The sequence below is a fragment of the Cynara cardunculus genome, unplaced genomic scaffold (assembly GCF_001531365.2).
Source record: "Cynara cardunculus var. scolymus isolate 2C unplaced genomic scaffold, CcrdV1 Un_Scaffold_2164, whole genome shotgun sequence".
Classification (NCBI taxonomy): domain Eukaryota; kingdom Viridiplantae; phylum Streptophyta; class Magnoliopsida; order Asterales; family Asteraceae; genus Cynara; species Cynara cardunculus.
In genome coordinates, this window is record NW_020201000.1 from 6,578 (window position 1) to 20,507 (window position 13,930).

At 35.9% G+C, this 13,930-nt stretch overlaps 1 protein-coding gene across 1 annotated transcript; it reads left to right on the forward strand.

The window, feature by feature from the left end:
- The first annotated feature begins 769 nt into the window (after positions 1 to 769).
- Positions 770 to 9,449, forward strand: LOC112502909 (probable transcription factor PosF21). Its single transcript, XM_025106925.1, has 5 exons — positions 770 to 914; positions 1,177 to 2,068; positions 8,047 to 8,179; positions 8,343 to 8,427; positions 8,949 to 9,449. Exons 2-5 carry the CDS (start codon positions 1,395 to 1,397, stop codon positions 9,287 to 9,289), a joined length of 1,233 nt encoding a protein of 410 aa, XP_024962693.1. The 5' UTR covers positions 770 to 914; positions 1,177 to 1,394; the 3' UTR covers positions 9,290 to 9,449.
- The last annotated feature ends 4,481 nt before the right edge of the window (positions 9,450 to 13,930 follow it).

A 13,930-nucleotide genomic window follows, 5' to 3' on the forward strand; every position in this document is an offset into this window, starting at 1 on the left:
CATGATGTGTGAAAATGTATGATATTTTGATTATTAGTACTGTTTAGTGCGTGGTGGGGTGTTTCACAGTTCATTAAGTTGACTCACTTTTTCATGGAGTAGAGGAATAGGCTAAGGTCCTTCACTTTAACGAATAAATGGTTTCATTTACTTCCAATCAATCACCGATCTTGCAAGTCCAAATTCATAATATGACTTTTTATGCAAGGATTAGATCTACGATAGTACAAGACGAGCTTCATAGGTAATTAAAGATCGGATGCCAAATTTGACTTGGTTTTAAATATCTGAATTCAAAGTAATTTTTACCAAATGCTTGAATTATTCAATGTATTATTGTCGGGTTATTTAGGGGGTGTTTGGATTTGCTTATAAAAACAACTTGTTGACTTATTCTGGTGTGATATCGATAATAAGCACTTTTGAGTGGATAAACAACTTATACCATTGTCAAACCAGTAATAATGAGTTTTTGAAGAAGTTAAAACATTCTAACTTATAATAAGTTAATAAGCAATTTTATAGAAAAACATAAGCAATCCCAAACACCCTCTTAGCTTATAACTCAATCACTACATATAATTGTGTAGGTTTTTGTAAATCAAATTAAATGGAAAATGCCAACAAAATCGTTGTTTGTGTAAAAGATTAAAACAAAAAGATTGAAAATGGGTTGTGACATGAAGATGGATTACTTACCTTCCAAAGGAAGCCAAAAAAATACTATCGGTCCCTTCCATAAATGGTCTGACGATAGCATTAGCATAGTCCCTGTGTGTTCTGTAAGAAGCTTCGCATCTCAGATCTTTAGCCTCGGCATGTGCTTGTTTGTTCGATTTAGCATGTGAAAAGCCGTTGATTCGCTCTGTATTTCTCAATTTTGCTTTTCAGAAAGCTCCATTCCATCATTAGAAGTAAGAATTTTTGCACTTTTTCCAATCTCTGTTTCTTCATTTCCCTTTCTCTTAACTTTAGCTTTTATTCTTTCTAGGGTTTGCTTCGCTTTTCCCCTTTTTAATAGTCACTTTTATGTTAATTATATGCTTTCTTGAAGCTCATTGACTTGTTACATTTTCGCTTGTTAATTTTTCTTTTTATTTTCGAATTTTTCCGAGTGATTCGTATTCGGTTGCATTTTTTTGAGTTTTGATTCTAATGTTGATAAAACATTTGCAGGCTTTGATTCAAGAGAAAGATTTGTTACCTTTGGGATTTTAGCAGGATTTTTATAATCTCTAGGGTTTCAATTTGAATTAGAAACAACTGTTAGCTGCTCTGTTGTTGTTGTTGTTGGTTTTACGAGTCCCACCTGTGGGATTTGGGTTTTGACAAGAAAAAGAAGTTGGGTTTCTGGTCTGGAATTCTAAGCATCCTGTGTTTGGTTATTGCTGTAAATGGAGAAGGATAAATCTCCAAACGTTGGTGGGGGTTTGTTGCCTCCTTCTGGGAGGCATTCGGTTTTTTCACCATCTGGAAATAATTTGAGTCCCAAACCAGAGCCATCAGTATCAACCACATTGCCCCCAGTTGGACCTGGAACTGGTGAAACTGGTCGATTTGGTGGTCATGAAATGCCTTTGGAATCTAGCCATTTTAGTCATGATATTAGCAGAATGCCTGATAACCCACCTAAGCATTTGGGCCACCGACGGGCCCACTCTGAAATTCTCACTCTACCTGATGATATTAGCTTTGATAGTGATCTTGGTGTTGTGGGTGGCTTCAATGGACCTTCATTCTCTGACGAAACTGAAGAAGATTTGTTTTCTATGTATCTGGACATGGATAAGTTAAATTCTTCATCTGGTTTTCAAGAGGGTGATTCATCCTCTTCTGCGGTCCAACCTTCAGAAGCTGCAACACCACAACCTGAGAACCTTGTTCCTAGCTCCAGTGAGAGGCCTAGAGTTAGACATCAGCATAGTCAGTCCATGGATGGGTCTTCTACAATTAAGCCAGAAATGCTCACTTCAGGTCCAGAAGAAACATCTTCAGCTGATGCTAAGAAATCAATGTCTGCTGCCAAGCTTGCTGAGCTTGCTCTTGTTGATCCAAAGCGTGCAAAAAGGTAATACATAATTTTGATTTCTTTTCCTTTCACTATTTATTTATAATCACTAGACTTTCAACTCAAATGTGGAAAATCATTTTCAAAAGTATAAGATCATTTTGGAGTAGTGGTTTCTTGATGTGATCACTTAGATAACAATAACCAGTATTATTCATTTTTAACTTATATATGTTAGTTAAGTTCTTAGAAGTTAACTATGCTATGTTTATTTTTGAGAACATGCTGTTACTTTATCTTCATCTTGTTTCTCCAATTACCCATTTTATTCCAGGACATATTCCATATGCAGGAACTGTGTGCTCATTGGTATTTTGTTTATGGGTATCCTAAATATTGCGTGACGAACTCTTGCAGAAAATTCTATAACCAATAGTATTATATAGGGCAAGTTATTCAAGCAATTAATCTACCCCATATAGTTAGGCAATGATGGCAAGACTATACGAGGCTAGATAGGAAGGCAAGAGATTGGACAAGTGTGCTCAATAGGTTGTGGTGGGATTGAGATTGAAGCATTTTACAAAGAATCCATAATCTTGTTTGCTATTGAGGAAAGACAGAGGGAGGTTGTAGTTGCTTTTATATTTTTTTTCCAGATAAAAAGTAGTTGATTTCCAGTTGTTTTTCATGGTTGGTTGGATGTGGTAACCATGTGATATTAGCCTGGCCTAAGATATGAGATGCATTCCTGATATGTTAAGTACAAACAATTTGGATTTTTAGAGATCCATTGAGAAGAAAATGTAAAGAAAAATGAGGCTTGGGTAGAAGTCTTCAATTCTTCATTATAGCTTATATTGAGATATGACGTCTAACTGATTATAAAAACACGTACATATACCATTTCAATATTATACTCCTTTGTACCATTTATCAAAGTTCCGATATATATTTACAATTATAGCATGCTTGCTATTTTTACTATTGCAAAAAAGTTATTTTGTTGTTTTCCAAAAAAAAAAATGGTGAAAAGAACTTTGTCATATGATGCTTCGTTAAAGGTTGACTTCTGTTTAATATTGGGCTAGCTAAAATTATGTATCTTTGACAAACAACCATAAGGTGAAAGATTGTACTCTTTTACAACAGTGGACCTTTGTGGCTTGGCTGGCTTCATGAAACATGGTTACCACTGGTCCTGACATTTTGGAGGCCTAGTGCGAGAAGTTACATGTGGACCTAAAAATTTCTTTTTCAAATATATATATTTATTAAATTCTTTATTACTACATTAAAAATAAATATTTAAAGTTTTAAAACATATGTGAGATAATAAATCTATAGATAACTGATCTTTGACTTTTAATAAAATAGAATCACATTGGCCGTAAAACACCTAACTAACTAAAATAGAATTACAAAAATTAAAAACACACCTACGGGATTTAGGGTGGATAGGACAAATGGACAATAAAGAAACCTGCTACCAACTCAACTATAAGCATATAGTTTGTAATTTTTTTGGGAGTTTTGAATGTTTTGAAACACTTTTGAGGCAGTTTCTGTAAAGAAAATTGGGTGTGTACAAAAAGTGATAAAAATGTAGGAATTGAGAGAAAGTAGGCTAAGATAAGTTCAGGCAGGAAATATCGAGGTGAAAGTAAAAAAAAAAATTAAACACCTTAACAGAAGTACACTTTTCTGAGTAATGTTTAAATACGGATTGAGTGTGTCAAACTGTTTATAATATGTTTTTCAAGTTGCTAAATGGTGGGATGGAACATGGTACATGTGATGTGATTGAGAAGAAATTTTCTCAAAATCCAACAAGGAGAATTCTGATGCTTCATATTAGTTGGGATAGGCTATAGTGGAGAACCAAAAAACAAGCCATATATTTCAAACATGTGGGGTAGGCTAAAGTGTTGAAACCATTTAGAAATTATAAAGTGGCAAGCCTCCTAAAAACATGAATAACATGTCCCACATCCTTGGCATACATATTCACTCAAAACCCTCTTTGCTACTTTGACCTAGATTAACTTTTATCTTTCGTAATGACTTAGTCTTGATAGAAGTTCTATTTTGTAATCTATGCATACAATGTCATCTTAGTTCTCTTTCAATATGTGTCACACATGCACCTTATGCTTGTAATTGTGGATACTCATCTTGTCTAAATAGTAGTTAATGTGTGCACGACCTGGTGAAAATGAGTCTTGGTGTCATACCGAGGCGATGTGTAGGAAAAGAAAAAAACCAGTGCCACTTGCAATATGGATAATGTGTAGTGTGAAATATTTTAGTCCAAGATTGATCTAACTGTTGGCATTTGGCTCCTTGTGTTCTAATTTTATGCATGTTGGTTCCCCCCTGCCTATTTCTTGCACCTCTTTTCCCTCTTTCTCTTTGAATTGTCAACATGTTATCTTTTTTTTACCGCTTTACTTGAACTTTTATTTGTAGCTGTTATTTTACTCTTTTAAGTTTGAACTATTAAATGATTACTCATGAACCGTTAAAATTTTAGTTTGTTATTTATGTTCATATCAGTTAAACTAGTACTGGTAGTTCCCGCCCAAAAAGTTATTTATACAACCCAAGCAACCTATTTTCTTAACTATTTGGGCCTGTTTGGTTCATACAATTTATTCTATGGCTCAAATGGATTAACATAAATTTTTTAGTTAAAACTAATTGGGTCCATTGGGTAAGGGGAATGAGACTATCAAGTGAGTTCTCATAGGTCTTCTCAAGAAAATTTCTACTCCCCCCTCTCGACTATCTCTTGCTCATGCGATCCCATCGTTTCAGGGTTCATTCTTCCCATATGGAGATTTAGGGTTTGTGTTCCCTCTTCTGTGTTAATTTATTTGTTTGTTAAAGTTACGGTTTCTTTTACGTCATTTACTGCTTCTGTTTGATGTCAAAACACCAGATTTGATATGCACTTTTTTTATTTTTATTTTGATATGTCTGTGTGTGTAATCCGATTTGTTAGCTTGACCTCAGATTTTATTACATGAAACAGATTTTAGTCTCATTTAAATGGGTACTCAATTCAACCAACAGGTCTCAGATAGAAATCTTCGTAACCTTCTTGTTTTTGTAATTTTTTAGATTTTACTGATTATGGCATTTCTCGTTGATGTAAAACCAAAATTAACCGTTCTTTGGATATTGATTATAAACAAATTACTGAGATTGATTTTTTTTTTTTGCCAAATATGGGTCAGATCCTCTGGGTATGCATGAAGATATTCTAGGTATCTGATGTACTTATTTGTCATGCATATATGGTTTTTAGAGCGTAGTAGTATTCAATTATACGTATATTATTCAATCTGCCCATCCTGCCAATTATGTCACCTCTACTTGTAATTTGTAACTGTGGAATTTTTTTTAGAATTTTCTATTTCTAGTCCTAATTAGTCTAGGAGGAAGTAGGATGAGCAGGCCCAGGATGGACATGGCTGCCTTAAACATTTTCTCTTCCCCTTGAGTTAGAGGTAAGGTTTGTATCTCTTCCCCCCCCCCCCCCCCCGGGAAAAAAAATACAGCTACCTGTGCGTGGGATTCATCGGATCTGTTTAGTTTGGTTTGATTTGTAACGCATACCTGGGTAAGTGCTTACCAACTCACATTACCTTACCGGATGAATATGGCAAGGACCAAGAATCTTACCCGGTAGGAGCGAGGCAATGACCGAGAGTCTTGCCCGGTAAGTGAGGGCGACAACTCTTACCACGGTTAGCGCTTACCAGATAAAGTTTTGTGCATATTATGCCATTTTTGTTGACTACAATCTTCCGGTAAGTAAATGATAGTTGGATTTTACCGGTAACCGCTTATTGGGTAAGTGTTTGGTAAACTTCCCCTTAATCTGTCTGTTAAATTGTTACTCAAATTTTCTGATTTTTCTAAAGAAGGTTTCTTTGGTACTCTGTTGAAGTCCTTCAGAGATGTAGAGGTTATACTAGTTTTTCAAAATTTCTTTCCCTCTATGCTGTTAATTGCAGTGCTATAGCGGTTACCGGTCCTAGAAGAAATAGCGGTTCCGCTAATAGCGGCGCTAATAACTGCATTTGGGCCGCAATTTTGACATGCAATAGCGGTGTGAAAACCGCAATTAGGAGTTGGGCTTTAAGTTAGCCTTTTAAAGGGTTTAGAGAAGTCGATTAAGGGATTACGAGTTAGGGAGCTGATTTTCATTTGCAATATTGGTGTGTAAACTCCCTATTCTTCTCTCATCTCTTCTATTTCAGTCTATATTTTGCATCTTCTCTTCACAACAACATTGTCTTCCAACATTGGTTGCTCATCTCTTCTATTCACCTGTTCTTATATTTATCTTCAAAATATATATTATGTTATGCATCTATTCATACATTTATTTATTTCTGTAATGATTACATAAACCGCTATATGTGGACCATTATACCACTGTGTTACCATTGCAATAATCGCTATATCAAATCATGGTCTTGACCGCTATTTCAAATTTTGACCACTGTACCAGCGTAGCCTTTCCTAATGCTTCTTATTCACACATGCCTATCAAATGCCAACACTGCTGGTTATACTGTTTGCACTTTGTTATATTCTTTATCTAAAACCTTTAAATTGTAAGGCGTCTCTATACCTTAAGACATTGCATAGCCTAGTTAACCCAATATCATTCGTAAATACTCCCTCCCTAGAATAAGTGTCCACTTTCAAAAGTGCCTACTTTCTAATTCTATCCTTAATTATGACATAAAGAGATTCATTTCTCCCTCTATTATCAAGGGTAAAATTGTCATTTAGTTGATTATTAGTTACAATGACATATATTACAGGACTCCTATAGAATGAGTGTCTTTCAAACAAACAGCGGATACACTCCTAATGGTAATGGAATGGGTGTCTTTTCTATCCCATCTTAAACCAAGTGTCTTCTACTGCTTCTTTGCAGCCACCTCATTTACTACCCTTTATATGCAAATCATCACATTTGTTATTTATTCACATCATATCAACTTTCTATTTGCTATGCAGTTTGCTTCTAACATTTGATGATTAAAATAGATTTAGTTAATGTAGATATCTGCCACTAATAGGTTATGTTTTTAGTATGGTTTCGTGACAGCTGAGGGAGAATCTTTTGGATAATTAACTAGGTCAGAGTTACGTGGATCATCAAATCATATATCATTGCGAAATTGAAGACTTCTCTCCTGATTTATTATTACTACCTAAAGCCTCAGAGATTTCTTTCAACCCCTCCATTAAGATCTCTTATGAAAGGCTTCTGCTAATGGGTCTTACCTAATGATTTCCTCTGGAAAAATCATATTTTCATAGATGTACTTAGAGGATCTTCAACCGCTTTTTCATAATTTCTCCAAAATAGAGAAATAAATCTTCGAAAAGAAATTACATTCAACTCCAACAATTTCTCCGTTTTGGAGATTCTAGCATTAAGTATATTATTAAAATATTCAATGTACATAATACCTCGACAAACTTTCTATAAACTGATAATTTTATTTTTTTATCCTCCTTTCTCCTCCAAATAAGTAAAAATAATAATTATTCTATCTTCTCTCATCTCCAAAATTCAAGTTTGGAGATTTTTTCTCTCTCCTCCAAATATGGAGTCTCATATTTTCTCCATTTTAGAGATTCTGTTGGGGGAAAGAGGAACTTTAAAATATCCATTATGGAGATTTTGTTGGAGATGCTTGTAAGCCTTTCTAAGTGGCCGCTTGTGCGTTAATGACGTTTATAACTACCTTCCCTGTCACTAGTCAGTTTTAGTAACTACTTCAAATACTTATTTAAAGGTCATGTCGATTTTGACCCTTGCTCATTTCTTAGTACACCAATGTAGAGTGTAATTAAGAAATCACAATGAAACGCTCACTCACAACAACTGGGGTCAGAAGTTAAAGCTTTAATCAACAGATTTGATGTTGAGGTTATTAGTAGTTATGTAAATTGTATCTTATATATCTAAATTATCAACTATAATTTACCTGGTTGTCCTTTAATAGGATATGGGCAAATAGGCAGTCTGCTGCAAGGTCAAAGGAAAGAAAGATGAGATACATTGCTGAGCTCGAAAGGAAAGTCCAATCGCTGCAAACTGAAGCCACATCATTATCTGCTCAGCTCACTCTTATGCAGGTTTGGCCATTCTCATACAATTCTGGTCCTCTGATCATCACTTGGTCCACAATTACATGCCTTTTCTTTTCTTCTTTTATTTTTTTTATCCAAATTGTTCCGAACAACCCTGATGGATTAAGGCGTTTGATAGTGGTTTCTTGTTTCTTTTTTATTTGTTCAGAGAGATACAAGTGGTCTGACAGCTGAAAACAGCGAGCTGAAACTGCGCTTACAAACCATCGAGCAACAGGTTAACTTGCAAGATGGTAAGTTTTTAATTCTCCTCATAGAATATTTTCCATGCCAACTTCTTGTTTATTCGCCTCTTTTTGGTTTTCAAGTGTTTGTAACTGATAAAGAACATTTGAGATTGGGAATAGGCAAATCTACATTATCTTATAGATGCTATTCTTCCTTTCACACACTTTTCACTAGCTGTGGGTTGGGGTGGGATATACTGGGATTGTTTGGTTTGGTTTATACAAATTAAGGCTTGTCCAGTTTAAGAGAAATAGATCATAAAATTTCCTGGTTTTAGTTTTATAAAATACGATTCCTTTTTTCAGGAAAAAAATATCAAGTGGGACTCTTTTAGACAAACAACTTACTTTTTAGTACATAATGTTAAAAAGAAAATATGAAATCACCTGAGATTACTCTTTTAATATTTTCTCTTCGTTAATTGGGAGGGGTATTACTCGTGAGGAACATGGTGATAGATATCATGGATAATTGAATTCCTAAATGCTATATATGATACCAAGTTATTGGAAATTTTGTTCTATAGCTTTAAATGAAGCACTGAAAGAGGAGATCCAACATCTGAAAGTAGCAACCGGACAGAACCTTACGAATGGTGGTGCATTGATGAATTTCCCTCCATCTTTTGGTGGAGGAAACCAGCAGCAGCAGTTTTACCCGAACAGCCAAGCCATGAACACACTGCTTACTGCACAGCAGTTTCAGCAACTCCAGATTCAGTCCCAGAAACAGCAACATCAGTTTCAACAGCAACAACTTCGCCAATTTCAGCAACACCAACTTCAGCAACAAGGCAGTAGTAGTGACCTGAAAATAAGGAGTCTAAAAGAACATGGTTCAGAATTCAACCCCCCAAGGTTTGAATAGATACATATATAGTAATTGGGTAGCTGTTGTTTAGATATATAACCTCTTTCAAACATTTCTATAGATGGTAGTTGTGTTGGTTTTAGTTCATGGTTGTTGGGTTTTGCATGGATGAAGATCTATCTATCTCTAAAGTATGGAGGATTGGATTGTTAGCTTTCGTTTAGTTAGTCTGCTTCTTTCTATAGGGTAGGAGCCGGTCCATGTGAGAATCACAAAATTTGAGAACCGTTAGAAGCTGTATATTGCATATACAATGAGCATATGCATTAATGCGTATATACTTGCATACATAGTAGATATGCATTGATGGTAATGTATACGCAACAATTTATTGGATATACAAGTTCCGACGGTTCTTTAAAAAATTTATGCTTCTTACATGAGCATGATCCTATTCCCCTAATCTTGCCTTTCTCCCTCGCTAACTTGTGTCATTTCAATCCTCATCCTATTTGACCATTTTCTCTCACTTTTTTGCATCTAGAAACTTAGTTAAATGATAAAATTTTATTTGAAATTGAGTAGAATGATCAAAATGGAAAGAAGAATTACAAAGTTACTACAATTGAGAGCAAGATCTCTCCCATGACGACTGTTCCCTCTATTTTACTCCCCTTTCCTTATATACTTTCTTCTTGCTCATGTCTACAACTAACCAAGGTTTATCAATACTCCTCTCCCGAGGTGAAATTCTAGAAACTATAGATATAAATCCTTGTAAGGCTCTCAGGTATCTTTAATTTCTGGTAGCCCTTTCCATCCAATGATTACTTCTAAGTTGCTGCTTGACTATAACGTATCCCTTTTAATGTTTCCAGCTCAACCAACACTTCTCCTGTGTCTAGCAGCTCGGGAGGCAGAGGTGTTGGAGAAAACTGATTGCCAACTACTGTCTTCAATTGTGATATGTGAAAAACGGGATGGATACTAGCTTCGGGTGGAAGTTGCAATTTGTAAGCCACTTCTCCCACCGGACTCGCAACCATAAACGGGCCATAATAGTGTGGAGCCAACTTGACGTTGTAAGATGTATCTACTGAAAGTTGTCGGTACGCCTCATTTTCATGTACAACCCCCGCCCTTCTGAGAATTCGACACTCAAGTTGGTGCTTATCCGTTGTTGCCTTCATTTTTTGTTGCGTCCTCAACAATTGCCTCCAAAGTTCTGTTCAACAGTTTTGTCCCTATCGACTAGTAGTTGCTCCACCTTGGGTTCAAACGATGGAAAGGGGATTATTTTTTGAAGGTTTTGGCCATATAGGAGTTCAAACAGAGTGGACTTAGTGGCGGCGGTATGGAACATTGTATTATACCAAAACTCTACCCATGGTAAACCCGTGGCCTATTTTTTTGGCCTTCCATTAGCATAGCAACGTAATTAAGTCTCCTAGCAATCTCTAACCACCTCAGTCCGCCCATCACGTTGGGGTGATAAGTTGTACTATAATTCAATTTGGTTCCCTGTAGCCGTCATAATCCCTCCAAAAGTTACTAAGGAAAATCTTGTCACAATCCGATATTATCGACTTTGGTATCCCATGTAAACAACCAACCTCCTTCATAGATACCCCTTCTACTGTACCTATACATGGACAAAATTTGGTCCGGGCCCAAACAGTGAATATCTGGACCAATCCTGGTGTATGAAGATGTGCTTAAGTGATCAGAATTCAAAAAGGGCTCATCCTGAAGATCTTGTAACACCATTTCAGTTTTAATATCCACGTAGATATGTTTGAAATAATAAAGCTTCAAGAAGAGTCTGAAAAGAGAAATGCAGAAGCTACAAAAGTTGTTTGTATGGATTTGGATGAAGTTGAAAAAATTGAAATTGTTAGTGAAAATGTTGAGATTGTCAAGCCTGAAGAAAAGAAAGAGGTAAATCAATTGGGTGATGAAATAGAACAAGTGGATGCAAATGAATGGTTTTTAGAGTTCAAATTTGGGTATCTTCAAAGCAGTAGAAAGTTTCCAAGCAGTATCCTATGGTCTCTCAACCCATCTCCCATTTTTTGAAACCCTAGAGGACAATGAAGATGAAGATGAGGCCAACACTCTAATACCCAGGAAGTCGTCTAGACAACTTGTGTGTTAAGAAGTTGAAGAAGACCTGACGATGGCTCAATTGATAAATGAACTCGACCAATCTAGAGTAAAAAATTCCTCTTCGTACCTCTGGATGTGGTGAGTTTGATTTTCTTTCAGAAGCTGAATGTGAAGAATCCAACGTGCTAAACAAGAGCTGAAAAAACATCATCTACAACTTAAAGACAGCTTGGAGTTAGTCAAGACTCTAGCTGATCAGGCACTTGCTAAAAGGAAATTCAAGAGGAAAGATCCGCTTAGTGCTCAACCCCAACTCTTAGCGAAAGCTGAACGAGAACGTCAACGAGTGCTGAAGTTGAAGGATCATGACCTCAACTGGTGTAGAGATAGGATAAAAAAAAGAATGAGCCCAAACAAGATCTCAAACGTCACTATTAGTGGTCGAATGAAAAATGATGCTTTTCTTATTTCAATGGTCATATTCCGAGAGAACAACAATGCTGTCATTGAGTATCCCTCATTCCTCAGTAAGTATGGTTTCTACGAATGGCTCAAAATTCGACAGGCTATCCAGAAATCCAAATCCAAGCATAAGGCTTACATTGAAGAAGTTCAAATAACCTATTCAACAAGGTGTCAAAGATCATCGAGGTTCCTCCTCTGCCACAGAAGCTCTCTCGAAGAAAGAACCTTTCTGAACCTAAAGATGATCCATCCAACAAGAACGAGCATGAAACAAAATTCTTAGTGGATGAACTCTTCAAGGATAGAAAGAATCCATATATCTCAATGCTGGATTTGTCACTGCCTGAAAAGGGTCCTTATATACCCAACAAGCTCGTCTACACAAGTGTGAAATCTACTCAAGATTCAGCGAACACTGAAGAAACCTCAGCGTTATTCCAGTGTCAGCGATAAGATGAATCTTGTTGAACAAGATTAGTTTTTGTCTTGTTATTCTACACACAAAGGACAAACCCATACCTCTCCAAGTAAAGTACTGTATAGAGTCACTCTATTGTCTCCAAGCGTGCTTACCTATTTTGTGAAAGTCTACTGTTAATATACGGTGAAAGCTTGTATATTTGCAACAAAGGACAAGCTCATTTATTGAAGCTTGCCACGTGCTTTGTATCTTCTGAATTGCATTAAATGCAATGAGTATAAATAACTGAGAAGCTCATCCTTCTCAATACATCTGTCCAATCCAAGCTTCCTTGCCTTGAAGATCTTTTTACCCAAGAAGATACTCCTATCTCTAACTCTCTAACAAGTGAATAACACAAGACTTCTTAACCTTTTCTTTTAGCAAATCTTTCCTTTATTGCTATATGTAACTTGTGTGTTTCTTTGATTGTTTAGATAAATTTTGTATCTTATCTTTTTCGCAAACAATCTGTAAAAATCTGTATTGATATTCTTTATCAACATAAGTTTTTTAAAAGTAAAAGTTATTGTGTTTGTATTCATCCCCGCCTTCTACAAACTGTTACCTATAAACTCTTGTAGATCCGACTGGGACCAACACAGTCGCTATCTGAAAGGATGAAAATCCTGGAGGATATGTGTAAGTCTCAGGCCAGTAGCTCTAAACAAAGACATGATGATGAGGATGATGTGGATGATGATCCTAATCATCATAAGGGGGAGAAGAGACAAAGACTAAATAAGTCTAATGATGCTGATTTATCTCAATTGAATGAAGGACCTGTACAAAGTGCTGAAAATGTTCAAGGCCAAAACAAAAATCAGGAGAGAATCTCAGAAGATGTGGAGCTGGAGATAGAACCAACGGTTGAAAAACCTGAGGTTGTTGATACAAGGATGAAAGAAGTGAATGTTGTGAATGAATTTCTTAATGATGTGATTGATATAGATTCAGATAAAGATAGAATTTAGTCTCAACAAAAGTTATAAAAGGAAATAGATGAGATGTTTGAATTCTCAATTAATGAAATTCAAGAGGAGGAGGACTTTGATAATTTGAATGTTCTAAATGAAGCGATTCCTGAATCTCCAATCAAAGAAAAATCAACTTCCTAACCTTCTAAGAGAACTGATCATGTGGCACAGACAAAACAAGTGCTGAGATGGGAGAGAACAAGAATCAGGGTTCCTTTCTTAAAAGAATCTGAAAAGAAGTTTTTTGTTAGAAGAATAAAAGAGGTGGATCCTGTCAAAGTTTTAAGAATTACACACCTCAATAGTTTGGAAATCATTGAATACATGCATATTGACAGGAAGGGATCGTTCGTGTTCACCTAGTGGGCAGAATGTTCCCACAGTGGCGGTGCAAGTGCACGCCGACACTATGATCGCTTGCAAGTAATAAAGTGGTACAAAGTATCGAGATCGTTCCCACAGAGAAGGTACTACTAAGATTTAGAGACTTTTCATGAACTTCTTGCACGAGTTTCGAGATGTAAAATAAAGTTGGATTTTTGTTTATAAAAATATTGAAATAGGACCGACTAGCAAAATAACGAAATAAACTTCTAATAATAAATAATGGGCATGGGTGCAAGTGTTGCTTAAGATAAAATTAACAATAAAATGGTTAGACTTTTACGAGTTGTTTATAAAAGTTCCAAT